The 18,368-nt window shown below is 55.2% G+C and overlaps 1 protein-coding gene across 1 annotated transcript; it reads left to right on the forward strand.

Annotated features, from left to right (window-relative positions):
- The first annotated feature begins 12,264 nt into the window (after positions 1-12,264).
- Positions 12,265-15,667, forward strand: LOC103703989 (E3 ubiquitin-protein ligase WAV3). The gene is made up of 2 exons (XM_008787102.4): positions 12,265-13,080; positions 13,569-15,667. The coding sequence occupies exons 1-2, from the start codon at positions 12,712-12,714 to the stop codon at positions 15,561-15,563; spliced, it is 2,364 nt and encodes a 787-aa protein (XP_008785324.2). The 5' UTR covers positions 12,265-12,711; the 3' UTR covers positions 15,564-15,667.
- The last annotated feature ends 2,701 nt before the right edge of the window (positions 15,668-18,368 follow it).

Here is an 18,368-nt window from a genome sequence, read left to right on the forward strand (position 1 = left end):
CTCAAATTATGGAGCGAGCTGAGGCGGAGCTGGCCGAGAAGAGGGCGGAAATCGGGCGTCAGGCGGTAGAGGCTTATCGCCAGTCCGCCGAGTTCGCCCATGATATGTCGGAGGCAGTGCGGACCTATCGCCAGTCTGACGAGTTTGTCCATGACGCGTCGGACGCGGGGGCCGAAGCCTTCACCTTGGGCTTCGAGGAGGGCCTGGCAAGGGTGTCGGCTAAGTATCCCGAAGTTGACCTGAGCGAGATCTCCCTCCTGGACTCCTCTCCGGCGCCATCGCCTGCTGGTTCTCCTGCTGCTTCCCTACCTCCCGCGGACGAGCCCGGCGTTCCCGACCCGGGAGTTCCTCCAAGCTGACCTCTTGTACCTTTCATTGTCTTTTTTATTTTTGTATGTCGGCGTTTTGCCCAATTGTATGGGCCTCGGCCCTGAAAATTAATGCACGTTGAATATTTCTTCATCTCGCCCTCGTCCTCTTTTTTTTTTTTTTTTTTTTTTTAGCTCTTGGTTGCTTCTTGCTGACTTTTGATTCCCGAAGTTCTTCCGGCGCTAGGCCAGGCATCCGAGGGTTAAACCTCAGGAAACTCTTCCGGCGCTAAGCCAGGCATCCGAGGGTTAGGCCTCAGGAAATTCTTCCGGCGCTAAGCCAGGCATCCGAGGGTTAGGCCTCAGGAAACTCTTCCGGCGCTAAGCCAGGCATCCGAGGGTTAGGCCTCAGGAAACTCTTCCGGCGCTGAGCCAGGCATCCGAGGGTTAGGCCTCAGGAAACTCTTCCGGCGCTAGGCCAGGCATCCGAGGGTTAGGCCTCAGGAAACTCTTCCGGCGCTAAGCCAGGCATCCGAGGGTTAGGCCTCAGGAAACTCTTCCGGCGCTGAGCCAGGCATCCGAGGGTTAGGCCTCAGGAAACTCTTCCGGCGCTAGGCCAGGCATCCGAGGGTTAGGCCTCAGGAAACTCTTCCGGCGCTAGGCCAGGCATCCGAGGGTTAGGCCTCAGGAAATTCTTCCGGCGCTAAGCCAGGCATCCGAGGGTTAGGCCTCAGGAAACTCTTCCGGCGCTGAGCCAGGCATCCGAGGGTTAAACCTCAGGAAACTCTTCCGGCGCTAAGCCAGGCATCCGAGGGTTAGGCCTCAGGAAATTCTTCCGGCGCTAAGCCAGGCATCCGAGGGTTAGGCCTCAGGAAATTCTTCCGGCGCTAAGCCAGGCATCCGAGGGTTAGGCCTCAGGAAACTCTTCCGGCGCTGAGCCAGGCATCCGAGGGTTAGGCCTCAGGAAACTCTTCCGGCGCTAGGCCAGGCATCCGAGGGTTAGGCCTCAGGAAATTCTTCCGGCGCTAAGCCAGGCATCCGAGGGTTAGTCCTCAGGAAATTCTTCCGGCGCTAAGCCAGGCATCCGAGGGTTAGGCCTCAGGAAATTCTTCCGGCGCTAGGCCAGGCATCCGAGGGTTAGGCCTCAGGAAATTCTTCCGGCGCTAAGCCAGGCATCCGAGGGTTAGGCCTCAGGAAACTCTTCCGGCGCTAGGCCAGGCATCCGAGGGTTAGGCCTCAGGAAATTCTTCCGGCGCTAAGCCAGGCATCCGAGGGTTAGTCCTCAGGAAATTCTTCCGGCGCTAAGCCAGGCATCCGAGGGTTAGGCCTCAGAAAATTCTTCCGGCGCTAGGCCAGGCATCCGAGGGTTAGGCCTCAGGAAATTCTTCCGGCGCTAAGCCAGGCATCCGAGGGTTAGGCCTCAGGAAATTCTTCCGGCGCTAAGCCAGGCATCCGAGGGTTAGGCCTCAGGAAATTCTTCCGCTCGCTGGTCGGCCAAGGCTGGCGCAAGCCGAAGCGACCGGTCGGGGCTTCCGGCTAGTCTGCTCCCGGGATGATCATCGGGTTAGCCAGGCATCTGAGGGTTGTCAAGCCTCAGGGAAATTCCGCTCGTTGGTCGGCCAAGGCTGGCGCAAGCCGAGGCGACCGGTCGGGGCTTCCGGCTAGTCTGCTCCCGGGATGATCATCGGGTTAGCCAGGCATCCGAGGGCCGAGCCTCGGGAGATTCCACTCGTTGGTCGGCCTAGGCTGGCGCAAGCCGAGGCGACCGGTCGGGGCTTCCGGCTAGTCTGCTCCCGGGATGATCATCGGGTTAGCCAGGCATCTGAGGGTTGTCAAGCCTCAGGGAAATTTCGCTCGTTGGTCGGCCAAGGCTGGCGCAAGCCGAGGCGACCGGTCGGGGCTTCCGGCTAGTCTGCTCCCGGGATGATCATCGGGTTAGCCAGGCATCTGAGGGTTGTCAAGCCTCAGGGAAATTCCACTCGTTGGTCGGCCTAGGCTGGCGCAAGCCGAGGCGACCGGTCGGGGCTTCCGGCTAGTCTGCTCCCGGGATGATCATCGGGTTAGCCAGGCATCTGAGGGTTGTCAAGCCTCAGGGAAATTCCGCTCGTTGGTCGGCCAAGGCTGGCGCAAGCCGAGGCGACCGGTCGGGGCTTCCGGCTAGTCTGCTCCCGGGATGATCATCGGGTTAGCCAGGCATCCGAGGGCCGAGCCTCGGGAGATTCCACTCGTTGGTCGGCCTAGGCTGGCGCAAGCCGAGGCGACCGGTCGGGGCTTCCGGCTAGTCTGCTCCCGGGATGATCATCGGGTTAGCCAGGCATCTGAGGGTTGTCAAGCCTCAGGGAAATTCCGCTCGTTGGTCGGCCAAGGCTGGCGCAAGCCGAGGCGACCGGTCGGGGCTTCCGGCTAGTCTGCTCCCGGGATGATCATCGGGTTAGCCAGGCATCCGAGGGCCGAGCCTCGGGAGATTCCACTCGTTGGTCGGCCTAGGCTGGCGCAAGCCGAGGCGACCGGTCGGGGCTTCCGGCTAGTCTGCTCCCGGGATGATCATCGGGTTAGCCAGGCATCCGAGGGCCGAGCCTCGGGAGATTCCACTCGTTGGTCGGCCTAGGCTGGCGCAAGCCGAGGCGACCGGTCGGGGCTTCCGGCTAGTCTGCTCCCGGGATGATCATCGGGTTAGCCAGGCATCCGAGGGCCGAGCCTCGGGACATTCCACTAGTTGGTCGGCCACTTGTCGCTCGCCGCCCATCGGGGTTTCTCTGTGCCCAGCCGCGACCGTGTTTCTCCTCTCCTCCAAGCGTTGCCTGGGGGGAACACGAGAAGGGTATTAAACGCTAATTAATGCGTTACCTGGGAAATCGGATCGCCAGTTGCTGCTGGTGAGGAGTGTTAGTTGAGCGGCCGCGATACGCGGGTTCTTCGAGGAGGATGCGGCCTGGGCGCGAGCGGAGACACGTGGACCTAGGGGTATACGTCACCCGGATCGTCCTGCACAAAGAATGCGATTTAAGGAGAATGACGCTTAGGAAATCGCGGGGAGATACGCCTCGGGAGCCGGAACGGCTCCGGATTCAGTGCGCCTGCATTTATTGGAGCCACCCGTATCGGAACTACCAGGGGGCCGCAGCTTGGCTATAAATACAGGTGCAGGTACGATGGAATTTGCCAAGCCGGAGCTGCAGGTTGCCATGGATCGCGGACCTCCTCCTTGGCATATGACTGAGAGACTCCTGTCGAAGGAAAGGGGAGGCGCTCCCCTTACAACTTCAGCCAACTAGCCGTTTCATCTGGGATCAACAAGGAGGGTCTCCCCGGCGGAACTCCGCTCTAGGCGTTTCATCCGGGATCACATCTCCCCTCCTTGAAGTTCAGCCTCCCGGTTGAGCTCTGCGCCGGACGCTCAATCCGGGACCGCGCCTCCATATACTCTTCCCCCTCGAATCCCTTCTCTTCCCTACCACTGGGGAAGATGGGAATATCCTTTGGAGGCGGCGTTCCCCTGGGGGCAGCGGGAGCTTCTTCTGCGGCGGCTCCTCCTCTTTTTGGTGAGGTGCTGGATGGCGCCTCCGGTTAGAAGCACCCACTTCTGGTGGGACTGCAGCCGCCCTGGGTTGAGGGTTTGGGTCCCCACCTCTTCTTTACTTTCTTTACTCCCTAATTCCCCTCTGGGAATTCCTTGTAATCACACGAGCACGCCACTGTAACCAGAAATTATTGAAATGAAAAGTATTGCACCTTTTTAAATTGTCTTTCTGGCCTTGTTGTTCTACTGGTAATACATCCGCAGGTTAGCGGAATTCCAGCCCCTTGGAATTTCTCGGCCATCTAGGGCTTCCAACTGGTAGGAGCCAGGTCGGTTTACCCAACGAACTTTATACGGGCCTTCCCAATTTGGCGCTAGCTTCCCACCTTCCGTAGGTTGAGATGCCTTAGCTCGCCTCAGCACCAGATCTCCAATTCTGAAAAGCTTCGGTCGGACTTTGGAGTTGTAATATCGGGCCACCCTCTGCTGATACATTGCCATCCGTACCTGAGCCATTTCCCTTGCCTCTTCCAAGAGATCCAAGTTCCCTCGGAGTTGCTCTGAATTGGCCTCGGGTCGGTGCGCGGCCACCCGAGGCGAGGGGAGTCCGAGCTCCACGGGGGCAACGGCTTCCGTGCCATAGGTTAGGCTGAAAGGCGTCTCTCCAGTAGGAGTCCGTTGTGTGGTCCGATACGCCCAAAGGACATTCTCGAGTTCCTCGACCCAAGCTTGCCCCGTCCGGCCGATCCGCGCTTTGATACCTTGGAGGATTGTCCGATTTGTGACCTCGGCCTCGCCGTTGGTTTGGGGATGCGACACGGATGTGAACCGATGCTCGATCCCGAATTCCTCGCAGAAGTCCCGGAAGTGCTTGTTATCAAACTGTCGACCGTTATCCGAGATGAGGACCCGAGGTACTCCAAATCGGACAATGATGTTCTTCTTCACGAACTTCCGGACTTGTGCCTCCGTGATGGTGGCCAATGGCTCTGCCTCCACCCACTTGGTGAAGTAGTCGATGGCGACAATCAAAAATTTCCGCTGGGCCGAAGCGACGGGGAATGGTCCGAGGATATCCATTCCCCACTGTGCGAAGGGCCAGGGCGCGGTGATTGGCGCCAAGGGGACAGAGGGGACTCTCTGGACGTTGGCGTGGCGCTGGCAGGCGTCGCATTTCCGCACGTGGTCCTTCGAGTCCTCCAACAAGGTCGGCCAATAGTAGCCTTGCCTCATGATCTTATGCGCCAAGGACCTAGCCCCCAAGTGCGATCCGCAGATGCCTTCGTGGACTTCGCCGAGGGCGTAGGCCGCTTCCGCGGGGCGGAGGCACTTAAGAGGGGGGCGGTAAACGAGGTCCGATACAGCCTCCCTTCATAAAGTACGTAGTGGGCGGACTTCTTTACAAGCCGCCGGGCCTGATCTTCGTCTTCAGGGAGGATTCCTTCGGCGAGGTAGGCGACGAGCGGGTCCATCCAAGACGGCTCCGGATCAATTGCCATCACCGCTCCAGCCCCGTCAATGCTCGGGGCATCCAGGGTCTCCAGGTAGATTGCCCTCGACAAGTTGTGCGCGTCTGCGTCCACTAGGCGGGACAACCTGTCGGCCCTGGCATTTTCGCTCCTCGGGACCTGCTGAATGTCAACACTGCCGAGGTCGGGAATGAGTGTTTGCACCTTCCGGACGTAGCTCTGCATGGTCGGGCTCCGCGTCTCGAACTCCCCTCGAACCTGCCCGACCACCAGCTGGGAGTCGGTGAAGACTTTCAGACGCCGGATGCCGAGCTCCTTGGCGAGTTTGAGTCCCGCGACTAGGGCCTCGTACTCCGCCTCATTGTTGGTCACTGGAAATCCGAACCTCAAGGCATACTCGGCTATCACTCCATCGGGATTGGTGAGGACCAGCCCAGCCCCTCCACCTTCAGGGTTCGACGACCCGTCAATGTGGAGCGTCCAGATCGGGAGATCGAGGCTGGGTGTCTCCGGCGGCTTAGGTTCCGCCTCCTGCACAGTGCACTCAGCGAGAAAGTCCGCGAGCACCTGGGCCTTGATGGCTGGTCGGGGCTGGTAGCGGATGTCGAACTCACCAAGTTCTACTGCCCACTTCACCAGCCGTCCCGCATTCTCTGGATTGCTGAGAATCTGCCGCAGTGGTTGATCGGTCAAAAGGGTGACAGAATGAGCCTGGAAATAGGGGCGAAGCCTCCTGGTCGCAGTCAGCAGCGCGAAGGCGATCTTCTCAGCCTTCGTGTACCGCGTCTCGGCATCCCGGAGGACTCGGCTGATGTAGTATACAGGCTTCTGAAGTCTTGCCTCTTCCCGAACCAGTACTGCGCTGACTGCGGTTGGGGAGACCGCCAGGTAAAGGTAGAGCATCTCCCCCTCTTGCGGCTTGGACAGCAGGGGAGGAGACGCCATGTACTCCTTGAGCTGGTCGAACGCCGCATGACATTCGGCCGTCCAGAGGAAGTCTTTTGGGCGCTTCAACACCTTGAAGAATGGTTGGCAGCGTTCGGCCGACTTTGCCACAAATCGTCCGAGCGCGGCGACCCTTCCAGCGAGCTCCTGAACCTCCTTCACTTTGGTCGGAGGGGACATATCTTGGATGGCTTTGATCTTGTCCGGGTTGGCCTCGATCCCGCGCTGGTTGACAATGAAACCGAGGAACCTCCCGGCCGAAGCACCAAAAGCGCACTTCACTGGGTTTAGCTTCATGCGAAACTTTCGCAAGGTGGTGAAAGTCTCCTCCAGATCTGCAATGTGCTGGTCTGCATGGCGGCTTTTTACCAGCATATCGTCCACGTACACCTCCATATTCCGGCCGATCTGCTCCTTGAAGATTTTATTGACGAGGCGCTGGTAAGTGGCGCCAGCGTTCTTCAGACCGAAGGGCATTACCTTGTAACAGTACAGCCCCCGGTCTGTTATGAAGGCAGTTTTCTCCTCGTCCTGTGGAGCCATCATTATTTGGTTGTAGCCGGAGAAGGCGTCCATAAAAGACAGTAGCTGATATCCGGAAGTCGCGTCGACCAGTTGGTCTATCCGTGGAAGCGGAAAGCTATCCTTGGGGCACGCCTTGTTCAGGTCGGTGTAGTCGACGCACATCCTCCACTTCCCGCTCGCCTTCCGGACAAGTACGACGTTTGCCAGCCACTCGGGGTAGCTCACCTCTCTTATGAAACCTGCCTCCAAGAGTTTGTCTACCTCCTGGTCGACCACCCGGATCCGATCCGGGGCACAGTGTCTCTTCTTTTGCTTTACTGGTCGGTGGGTCGGGTCGACGTTGAGGGCGTGAGAAACGACCTCCGGGTCGATCCCAGGTACATCGGCCGCCGACCAGGCAAACACATCTGTATTGGCTCGGAGGAATTCCACTAACCGGAGCCGAGCTTCCAAGTCGAGGTTGGCACCGACCCGGACCGTGCGGTCCGGGCGGCCTTCTTCGAGGGGAACTTCGATTACGCCCTCGGCCGGTTCCCCGTGCCGCAAGGCCACTTCGTCTCTGGCGTCAAGTGACTCGACGCTTAGGGCCTCCATGGGCTTCTTCCCTTTGAGAGTTGCTAGGAAACACTGCCGTGCGGTCGGCTGGTCACCTCGGACCTCTCCAATCCCGGCCGCTGTGGGGAACCGCATGAGCAAATGGTAGGTAGAAACCACCGCGCGAAGGGCGTTCAGTCCGGGTCGTCCGAGGATAGCGTTGTAGGCCGAGGGGACACGGACGACCAAGAACCCGAGCCGCACCGTGGCTTCTGCGGGTGCAATGCCCGCAGTCACAGGCAGCTCGATGACACCTTCGGCCGAGATAGCGTCTCCAGTGAATCCTATGAGGGGGGTGGATGTTTTGTGCAACAATTGTCGGGAAAAGCCCATCTTTTGGAAGGCCTCGTAATACAAAATATCAGCTGAGCTTCCACTATCCACAAGAACACGCCTTACATCATAGTCCGCCATAGTGAGAGAGATCACCATGGCGTCATCGTGGGGAGTCTGAACCCCCTTTACATCTTCATCACAAAAAGTGATTACATTTCCGACCCGCTGCCTCTTCGCGACGGCCACTCCTGATACTTCCGCCGAGCCCCCTGCGTTCCTCACGGCCGAGAGCAGCCCCCAGTGATGGTGTGGATCACTCCCGCAACGGGTCGATTCTGCTCCCGAGGCTCCTGAGGGGCCGGGTCGGCTGGACGCGGGTCTGCGGGGGGACGTCGGTCGTTTACATATCGACCGAGACGCCCTCGGCGAATGAGAGCCTCGATCTCGTCCCGAAGCTGGAAGCAGTCTTCGGTATCGTGGCCGTGGTCTCGGTGGTACTCACAGTACGCCCGAGAAGGCTTCCTCCCAGGGATCTTCTTCATCTGCCTCGGGACCGGGAGGTCCTCCCGCCCCTTGACCTCCATGAGGATCTGGGCCCGGGGGGCCAGGAGTGGGGTGTACCGGTTGAAGCGTCGGTGCGGAGAACGAGGGCGTGTGGCGCCGTGGTTCCTTGCTGGTGACGGGCTTCTGCGCCGGCGTTGAGGCGTCGGGCTCCTCCTCTGGGGTGCCTCTTTTCGCCTTTTCTTTCCGGGCTTTAGAGGGGCCTCGGCGGCCTCCTTGTTCCGGTGGGAGGCTGCCTCCTCGGCGTCTGCATACTGGTTTGCCCGAGACAACAGCTCCGGGAAGCTCCGCGGCAGGCGTTTGTCCAGGGAGAAGGTGAGTCTGCCCTTCCGGAAGCCTCGCTTCAGGGCTGAGAGAGCCACCTCCTGGCTCAAATTCCGGACCTCCAGTGTTGCCTTGTTGAAGCGGGTGAGATAATCCCGCAGGCTCTCTCCCTCGTTCTGCCGGACATCGAAGAGGGAGTCGGAGACCAGTCTTCGCCGGCTACTGACGGCGAAATGGCTGATGAAGAGACGGGTGAACTGGTGGAAGGACTGGATGGAATTAGCCTCCAGGCCGGCGAACCACGCCCTTGCCGGGCCGCGGAGGGTCGCCGGGAAGGCCTTGCAGAGGAGAGGATCCGATGCTCCATGGAGGAGCATAAGAGTCCTGAAACTCTCCACGTGGTCCCGTGGGTCCGCCGCCCCGTCGTAGGGTTCGATCGCCGGCATTTTGAACCCCGGCGGGTTTAGGGTTCGCAGGATCCTTGAGGCAAGCGCCGGCTGGGAGGAGATTTCCAAGTCGGCGAAGGGATCTTTGGAGTGGCCCTTCAGGACCTGGAGCTGTCTGTGGAGATCGTCCACCCGCCGGTCCAGGGAGCGCGACCGGTGGGTGGGAGACAAGGAGCGGCGCGAGGGGGACCGACTGGAGTGCGGGCCCCTCGAGGACTGGGGTGTCTGAGAACGCGCCCGGGTCCGCCTCTCGTACCCCGCGCAGCTCCGATGAGAAGGTCCTGGCAGAATGGACCGCACTCGAGAATCCTCCCCGCGCCGGCGCTCCTCTCCATGGGAGAGGAAGGAGCGCGGGTTGTGAGGAAGAGGCGAGTGCTCGGGGAGCAGCGGCTCCTGAGCCCGCTGCGGCACCCGAGAGATCACACCCTGCAGATTCTGCACTGCCTCCGCGAGGGTGCGAACCTGCTGGGCTAGCTGGTCGAACTGAGCAGGTTCGACCGTCTGAATGGGAGGAGAAGCGGTGGAATGCTGCTGAGAGTGTGTTGGGGACGCAGCAGCCTCCCGGCCAGAGGCGCGAGAGGCTCCGCGACCGGAAGCATTGGAAGCTCCGCGACCACCTCGCCGTGCCATTACGATCGTTCTGAGATTCGGCCCTTCCTTTAGCGCCAACTGTTGCTGGTGGTCCAAACCGAGAACGATTGACACGACGGTGTGAACGGGGTTCCGCCTGAGTTGTCTTGGTTGGTGCTGGTTGCGCTCCACCTTCCGCCAAGGAACCTGCAAACAAGCCTTGCACCACCACCAGGGTGGTGATGGCCCTCCGACGGTCAAGTCAGAGGAGATTGGAGGAGGAGAGATGATAATCACAAGTGGGAGAGAGTGCTCTGGGAGGTATTGCTTACCCCCCCTTCTCCCCCCAGCCGCATATATACCTGGCTGGGAGGTCTCTCAGGGGGGTTTGTCGTCGTGGGGCACGATAGAATGGCCACCGACATGGCCGTTACGGGGCGTCGTGGAGCAGCGCTGGGTACGGTCATGGCAGGGCGTAGTGGAGCTCCGCTTTGTACGGTTGATACAGGAGATCGTGGGCAGCATCGGGTACAGCCGTTGCAGGGAGTAGTGGAGCAGGAGGCCGCGGCGTGCCTCTGGAGAATAGCCTGTCGTTATCAAAAGATCTCCGACTCGGGGTCGGAATGCTGGATCATAGGGCAGCCGACCCGGGGTCGGGCTGCGAAGCCGAGGAGGTCCGACTCGGGGTCGGAGTGCTGGATCATAGGGCAGCCGACCCGGGGTCGGGCTGCGGAGCCGAGGAGGTCCGACTCGGGGTCGGAGTGCTGGATCATAGGGCAGCCGACCCGGGGTCGGGCTGCGGAGCCGAGGAGGTCCGACTCGGGGTCGGAGTGCTGGATCATAGGGCAGCTGTAGCTTTCCTGGATACGCGTGCCGATCACGTGGGGCATGGCGGCTCAATTCCCCCATAACATCTTTATTTTATAGAAGTATTATAAATGAATAATCTAGTAGATTAAAATTAGAAGATTGAAAAAAGCTTGCTTGAATCGAGGTGTATGACATACACAATCTTAAGAATGTAATTCACTCTCTACGTACTGGTCTGCGGTGATTTTGTCCTCAAAGTACGATAACCTGGCTCAGGCCGATCTTTCTCTAACGAGCACAATTGTTGTGGAGGCTTGATCCGATCAATCCTTCAGATATCTTGAAAAGATAAAAAGATTGTAAGCAAAAAGTTGAAGACGCAAAGAATTCTGTCCGTGAAAAAAACTTTCGGAAGAGAGAGATTGGATTGTTGTTGATTAATCTTGGAAGAGTATATTTATAGACTATATCTAAAGACCGAAGAGATGTGATAGTTCTGAAGATACGTAATGTTTTTAAAGCCAATGTTCTTTTTCGAAGAGTCATAACTAATGTGGCGTCTCAATTTTTTGTAATATATTTAAAATAACAAAAAGTTAGGAGATAAAAAAAAATTATTTATTTTTAGTTAAAACTCCAACACACTATCCCAGATCCTCGATCTGTATAGTTTTGTTCCAGGCTTTGCCTAACTCATGTATATTAAAAAAAAAAAAAAGTCGCCGAGGAAGGTGTGCATCACACCTTCTCCACTTAACTCGCAGACCAGATTGAATTGGATGCAAGTCCTGCTTTTAGAGGGAGGGCTGTGTGGCTTAAGCCTCGTGTACAGGCGGATTTTACTTGCCGCTTCTTATACCAGGGTGGCTTTCTTCTTCATCTTCTTCTTTCCTTCTTCTTTTTTTTTTCAGTTTCTTTTTGTGTGCAGTGTTCGAGAATGCCCAACTTTCGCTTGACTTAAGCAATCTCAGAAATAAGATTTCGTTCATTTGCAAAGCTAGAGTTTTTCCAGCAGTCTGGAATAATAATAGAAAGGCCAAATGTGACGACAGGGAACCGGCCAAACTCTATCTCAAACCACGTTCCCAGCCCAGTCAAATAGTACAACGGCAGCAAAGGTAGATAGTTTCGTTGTACTCCCCAAAAAAAAAGCAGATGGCTTCGTGGGTCGGGGTCCTCCATGGCCGACGTTGTCAAACAAGCGCACCGCCCGAGATGACGGAGAGGCCAGGGTGGAGGAGCGAATGTGAAGTGTTGACTGCTTTTGCTTGTGGCCATCCAGTATCGCCATCTGCCCGTTGCCGGTGTCTAATTATTAGATGGATCGGGTCCAGTGGACCAGTCCAATGATCACTAGCCACATTAAAGTATTACGGCCGAAGAATCCTTTCTTTTCTCTGCGCTAGTTCCAACACACGTAATATAATAAATTCCCATTTTGACTTTGTGAGGTAGATCGGCAGCCACGGGATGAGCAGACATGAGGAGGGAGAGAGAGAGACTGAGAAAGCCCATAGCCGGGCCGGGAGGCCCGGGACACAGAGAGCTAGCACGGTGCGGCAGTGTCCGCTTTCAGAGATATCACGAGTCCACTAAACTATATTTATTTTATTTATTTAACTGCTACAGAAGTAAATTTGGGCAGAGAGAGATTTTTCGGCTGCCGAACAAAGGAATTAAGAAACTAAACGATTAGAGAGAGAGAGAGAGAGAGAGAGAGAGGAAGAAGCGACAGAATTGACGTGAGAGAACGAAAAAAAGATGCCAAATTTACATTAAAAGAAGGAGGTGATTGAAAAGTCTCGACGGTCACGGCCCTACCGCTTAATTTTTTTTTTCCAAAAATAGAATTCGGGATAAAGGACGAGATTTTACATGGAGATTCGTGCCCTATAGTTACCTCATACGTGCTTGTGAAACGAATCTCGGAGTCTGGCGAAATCACATTAATGTTACAGAGTAGGTGGTTGGTCAGAAAAGGCGCTCCTCTGGCTTCGTGCCAGATAAGATCTCTCCTCCAAGTAATTAATTGAGTCGGGCAAAGCAGGAAGCTAAGGCTGGCTGCTTAACCAGTTCACTCCTGTCAGCGTTAATATATACCTGCTCATTTTACATCTTTCCAAAAATTCACCAGGCCCCGTTCTTACCTCGAGTAATAATGCCCGCTCCACCGTCAGCCTTTTTGGGAGGTTTTATTAAAAGGTCCCCACCATCCATCTACACTCTACAGACCCTTTTGGAAAAACCCATCCTACCCTTTTGTCCTCTGCTGCAGGCTCTCTCAGTATCCTCTTCGCAAGAAAAACGAGACACCGTAAATAGACAGCAGATAGAGCGAGAGCGAGCGAACTCCCAGAGAAAGGGACTCGAAGAGGAGAGAGAGAGAGAGAGAGAGAGAGAGAAAGAGGAGAGGAGGAGGAGGTATGGGAACGGGATGGCGGAGAGCATTCTGCACATCGATCCGTCGAGATCCGGATACGGCGGCGGTGGAGAGGAGCCCTGACCCCAGCCCCCGGAGCTGCGCGAAGTTGAGCTTCTTCTCCGGCAGCGGCGGCGGTAGCAATCCGTCGACGCCAAGGTTGCGCAGCCTCCGGTGCCGGACGAAGTCGACGCATCCGGAAAGCCCGAAGCTGCAATGCAAGACCGCGATGGTGGTAAGGTCGCCCACGTCGCCACCGCCGACCAGCCCGAAGCGGAGCCCCACTTTATTCCGTCGAGGTTCCTCCAACACGTTTTCACCCAGATCCCCTTCCACGTTCGCCATCTTCAAGGCCGCCCTTCACCTCTCCCGGGTATGCATTTCGTCTGCACGATTTTGCTGCTCACGCTCTCTCTCTCTCTCTCTCTCCCCCCCAATGTTTTTCTTTTTTTCCTTCCTTCCATCGGGATGAAAATACATATTTTCCTCGCAGGCTGCTCCCCTTTCGATTCATGATTGCCTCTTAGCAGTTTGTATCTCCAGTTTTTCTGTCTTCAATTATTGATGCTAGAATTTCTTGCGCGAATTTCTTATTTTTTTTTTTTTAATTTTCAACCCTTTTCTCGTTTGTGCGCGCGCTTTGATTGGTGAAATGATGAATTTCAGATTCAGGCATCTTTTCCCCGATCTCGTCAAAATCGCTGTTCCTCCCACCCCTACTTTTCGCTTTTATCCTCCTGCCCTCATCGTCGTGCCGCTGTGCGGTGACTATTTGTTTGCTTGCTAGTTTCTACTTGCCCGCTCCTCCTTCGGTCCGATCGGATCGTTAACGGTCTGACGGCGGTGGTTTTGGTGGTACAGAGCAGGTGCATGATATGCGCGCAGAGCTTAAAGGCGGGTGGAGGGACGGCAGTGTTCACGGCAGAATGCTCCCATGCTTTCCACTTCCCCTGTATCGCGGCCCACGTCCGGTCTAGTGGCGGCGGCACCCTCACCTGTCCCGTCTGCTCCGCCTCCTGGCGCCAGGCCCCCTTCCTGTCCTCCCTCGGTCACCATCAAGACGACGAGCCTCATTCTCCTGTGCTGGCAGGAGACAGGAAGCCACTGCACTGCCGGAGGATGAGCAGGGAGAACAAGCGTGGAGAGAGCGAAGCAGATAAGAGAAGACCCGTCTCTGCTGCCCCTGCCGTGAAGGTCTATGATGATGACGAGCCGCTGCTGCTCTCCACCAGGACCACCCAAGGGGGCGCCAACGTCCGGTTCAATCCGATTCCAGAAGCAGACGAACACGATGACGACGGCGGCAATGAGGACGACGAGCTGGGGGCACAGGAGGAGGAAGAGTTCCATGGGTTTTTGACGAAGGATAATAACAGCAATAACAGTAATTGCTCCTGGTCACAATCTTCCAGGGCCACCGCCGGCACGACGAGGGCCTACACAGGGGGACTGGAGGAGGTGAGCGTGATGCCGGAGGCGGCTCTGGTGTCTTCTGGACGGAAGCACCGGAACTACGTGGTGGCGCTCAACGTGAAGGCTCCTGCGGCGGCGCCGCTGCTCAGCCGGTGCCGCCGCGCCCCGATCGACCTAGTGACGGTGCTGGACGTGAGCGGGGGCATGACAGGGCCCAAGATCCAGATGCTGAAGCGGGCCATGCGCCAGATCATCTCGTCCCTAGGCCCTGCCGACCGCCTCTCCGTGGTCGCCTTCTCGGTCGTTGCTGCCAAACGCCTTCTTCCCCTCCGCCGGATGTCACGGCCTGGCCAGCTCTCCGCCCGCCTGATCGTGGAGCGCCTAGTGGCGTCCGGCGACGGTCAAGGTTCGTGCGTCGGCGATGCCCTCCGTAAGGCCACTAAAGTTTTGGAAGACCGCCGGGAGCGCAACCCCGTCGCTACCATCATGCTCCTGTCCGACGGCCAGCAGCAGCGCGAGGATGCTAGTAAAGACGGCCGCCTCTGCGCCCGGTATCCATCGTCGTCGGCTGCCGCGGTCACGACGCGGTTCGCCCACCTGGAGATCCCCATCCACGCGTACGGCTACGGGGACGTGCCGCAGCAGCAACCGCCCAAGCACAGAAGCTGCCCGGCGGCGCCCGTGGAGGACGCCTTCGCCAAGTGCGTGGGCGGTCTGGTGAGCGTGGTCATGCAGGACGTCCGCCTCCAGATCGTCTTCCCGTCTGGGGAAGTCTCCGCCGTATACTCTGGCTGTGGACGGGCGGGGGCCCTCGGCAGCTCCGTCCGGCTCGGCGATCTCTACGCCGAGGAGGTGTGGGAACTGCTGGTGGAGCTTAGGGTGCCGACGGCGGCCGGATCGGGCCACCACCAGCATCCCCTCTCGGTGAAGTGCAGCTACCGGGACCCGGCCACCCAGGAGATGATCTGCAGGTGGGAGAGGACCCTGCTTCTGCCGCCGCTCCAGAGCCAGGGCCACCCCCTGCTCGCCCGTTCTGCCTCCTCGATCTCACTGCGGCTCCGGAACCTGTTCGTCACCAATCGTGCCGTGGCCGAGTCGCGGCGGCTGGCCGAGCTTTCGAACTACGCCACGGCTCTCCACCTGCTCTCCTCCGCCCGCTCCCTGCTGCTGCAGTCTCCGGCCGCCTCCGACCAAGATCAGGACCTTATCCGCCGGTTGGAGGCTGAGTTTGCTGATATCCAGCGGCGGCGAGGGGGGCAGCAGCAGCCGCTTTCTCCGTGCGAGAGGAGAGAAGCTACGCTCCTGGGCGGCGAGCAGCAGCAGCAGCAGCTGACGCCCACTTCGGCTTGGCGGGCGGCCGAGCAGCTGGCCAAGGTGGCTATCATGCGGAAGTCACTGAACCGGATCAGCGATCTGCACGGTTTCGAGAACGCCCGGTTCTAGTAAAAGACCGGACCGTGGCGAGGGTGTGTGGTCGAGGGATAAAAATTCTGGAAAGTTTTATAAATAACGACAATAAAAATGGTTTCTCTTTTCCTTCTTAATTTTATTTTTATGGGAGCCTCCCTCGTCCATTTTTTTTTAATAGATAACTAGTAATAACAAGTTTACCGCAGCGAAGCAGATAGCGGTGAATGCTAGTTAGTTTAAATAGACTTAGGAACCTCTCCCATCCGTCAGGTAATTGGATGGTCCAATTCTACATATACTATTTGCTCGTAGATTTTTTTAAAAATTTATTTTTTTTTTATTTTAATTTTAGTTGAAATGGTTTTCTTTTAGTGCTGGGTTGTTTAAGCTAGATTAAATCTTTGGCTTAATATATTTAAATTTATTTTTAGTTAAAATGAGATATTGATGTTTTTATTTTTTAGTAGGAGATGATTATATTTTTGTCTATAGTAGAGAGAGAGAGAGAGAGAGAGAGAGAGAGAGAGAGAGAGAGAGAGAGAGAGAGAGAGAGGTTTTACAAATAGGAGAGTTACCTAAAGAGAGTACAGGCGAGTTTTGGTGATGTTTTTTGGTGGCAGGGAGAGTTTTGGTGAGAAGCATAAGATTTGAGGCTTCTTTTTTTTGAGAGCGTCAAATTCATTATTTCAATTTTTATTTTTTCAATAAATTTATTATTTTTTTATTTTTTTTATTATTTTAATTTTTATTTATTTTGGATCTTAGGATGGCACGGCCGTTTTCTTAGATAACATGACATTTTGCAATAGGTCTAGGTGTATAAGAAATTATTCTTTAGACTTGATCTACCAGCTTGGTTGTAGACCAAATGTATAGCGGCCCACCATGTGGAGTCGGAGTTCCTTTAGCTCGTCGACCACATGGGCCCTATCTGCGCCGCCAACCCATCCTATCTGGTATGGCATCTGGACCCTCGCCTAGAAGCGCATCCTCTATGCCTTCCTTCGCTGGCGTTGTCGCTATGGACCCTAGGCTTAAGTCCTCCAAGAAGTGTGAGGGCTCGTTGGAGGTCTACCACATAGGCCCTATTCTCACCGTCAACGTCACTGTGCATTCTATCTGGTATGGCGATTAGACTCTCTCCAGAAATGCATCCTCCGTTCCTTCGCTCCATCTCACCACCCGACTCGCCTGTCGACATCCCCTCCTGTATTGTCCTTGCATGGCGGCGCACCGTTCAGCTCTTCTCGAACCAGATGGCTCTGATGTCTCCCATACTATCCTCATCATCCAGAATTGAAGAACAACCGCTGCTACTCTTATGGGAAATCCCTCATTACCTTTCCATCTAGTCTGTCATCCGCACCGCCATCACCATCTGTACTCACATTCTCTCCATCAACCTTTGCTAAGGGCGGGAATAATTATTGCATGCATTGCGTGCACGGCCATTGCTAGTGCCCGTCATTAATCACTATGGTGTATTGCGGTGGTTTGTCGTTAAGATGAGCGTGCAATGAATGGGATCCATGCACCAGCTTCTCCATGATTGGTGGTATGCATTAGTAGTAGTGCATGCAATAATTCCTCCCTATAGTTGGTTTTTTCCCCCACTAAGGATGTGACATCAGTTTCTCACCAAAACCATGAGCCTTTCATGATTCCATCCTTAATGTGATCAACAGGATGTTCCATTTTCAGCCACTTCTCTTGATATGATGTCTTTGTGGTGTTTTTACAAGCCTGAATAATAATAAGTTAAAAACTCTTTAGCATGAACAAATTCACTAACATGATTGACCAACAAAGTCAAAAGAACTACGCACACTACACATTTGAAGTCAAGACCTGATAAAAAACTGTAGCAGCAAGCTCCATCAAACCTTGTTGAGTGCCTCCCAGAGTTCCGACCTCATCATCTCTAGATATATCACTCCTAGATATCAATGCAATGTCAGCAAATACATATACAGCCTAAAAGGTTTCAAGATCATCCATGAAGAAGAAACTAAGACTCACCACAGGAAACCAGTACCAACATTAGTGCTTTGGTCTAATTCCTCGAAAATAGCATCAAGAAGTTCTATAAGCGGACTTCGCTCTGACATAGTCCTACTGAGCTTTAGTCGTACTCTTGCATAAAGAATGAATGAGTTCTACAATGCAAAAATATTCATGAATAGAGGAATATCTCATTATAGTTTAGACCAAAAACAAAAGAGATTATCCATGCAGGAACCTTTAACCCTCGATCACGAGTTACTAGTAAGCCAACAACAAAACATAAACTGTGGTACAGCACGTAAAGCACGATGAAATTCCATGGCTTGATATCCAAGATTTGGGCCATCACTTGGCAGGTAGGTATTAATACATTCCATTAGCTTGCGTGAGAACTTACCCTCATCCCTGGCAAAGTTCCACAAATGAAAGGGATTATATAATTTGCAATCTTTTTCCTCACCCTTTATAAAGCTACAGTAACCTTACTCATAAGAAAGCACGGAAACAATAAATACAACTCTTGAAAGTCATCTCCTCTTAATTCTTCATAAATGACGCAGCTTCTGAATGTAACAAATCGTATGCATGCCTCATAAATCCAACCACACAATGCTTATCTAATCTGTGAAAATATTTCAATAAACCCCTTAACAAGATCCTCCCTGATGTTATCTGGAAAATCGCCAGGGAGGGCATGAAGAGGCAAGATATAGCAGAAGGCTTCCTCTTTGGAGCTGGAATGACTATTAGATTTCATGTCGATGGCCAGTCCTACACTACCTTATTTATGACTAGATCTACTAGACCTGCTTGCAGAAAAATAAACACATTAGT

The sequence above is a fragment of the Phoenix dactylifera genome, chromosome 5 (assembly GCF_009389715.1).
Source record: "Phoenix dactylifera cultivar Barhee BC4 chromosome 5, palm_55x_up_171113_PBpolish2nd_filt_p, whole genome shotgun sequence".
Lineage (NCBI taxonomy): Eukaryota > Viridiplantae > Streptophyta > Magnoliopsida > Arecales > Arecaceae > Phoenix > Phoenix dactylifera.

Coding starts and splice junctions, on each gene's coding strand:
- LOC103703989 (XM_008787102.4), top strand. CDS start 12,712: ATGGGAACGGGATGGCGGAGAGCATTCTGCACATCGATCCGTCGAGAT. Junction 13,081..13,568: donor CCGCCCTTCACCTCTCCCGG/GTATGCATTTCG, acceptor TTGGTGGTACAG/AGCAGGTGCATGATATGCGC.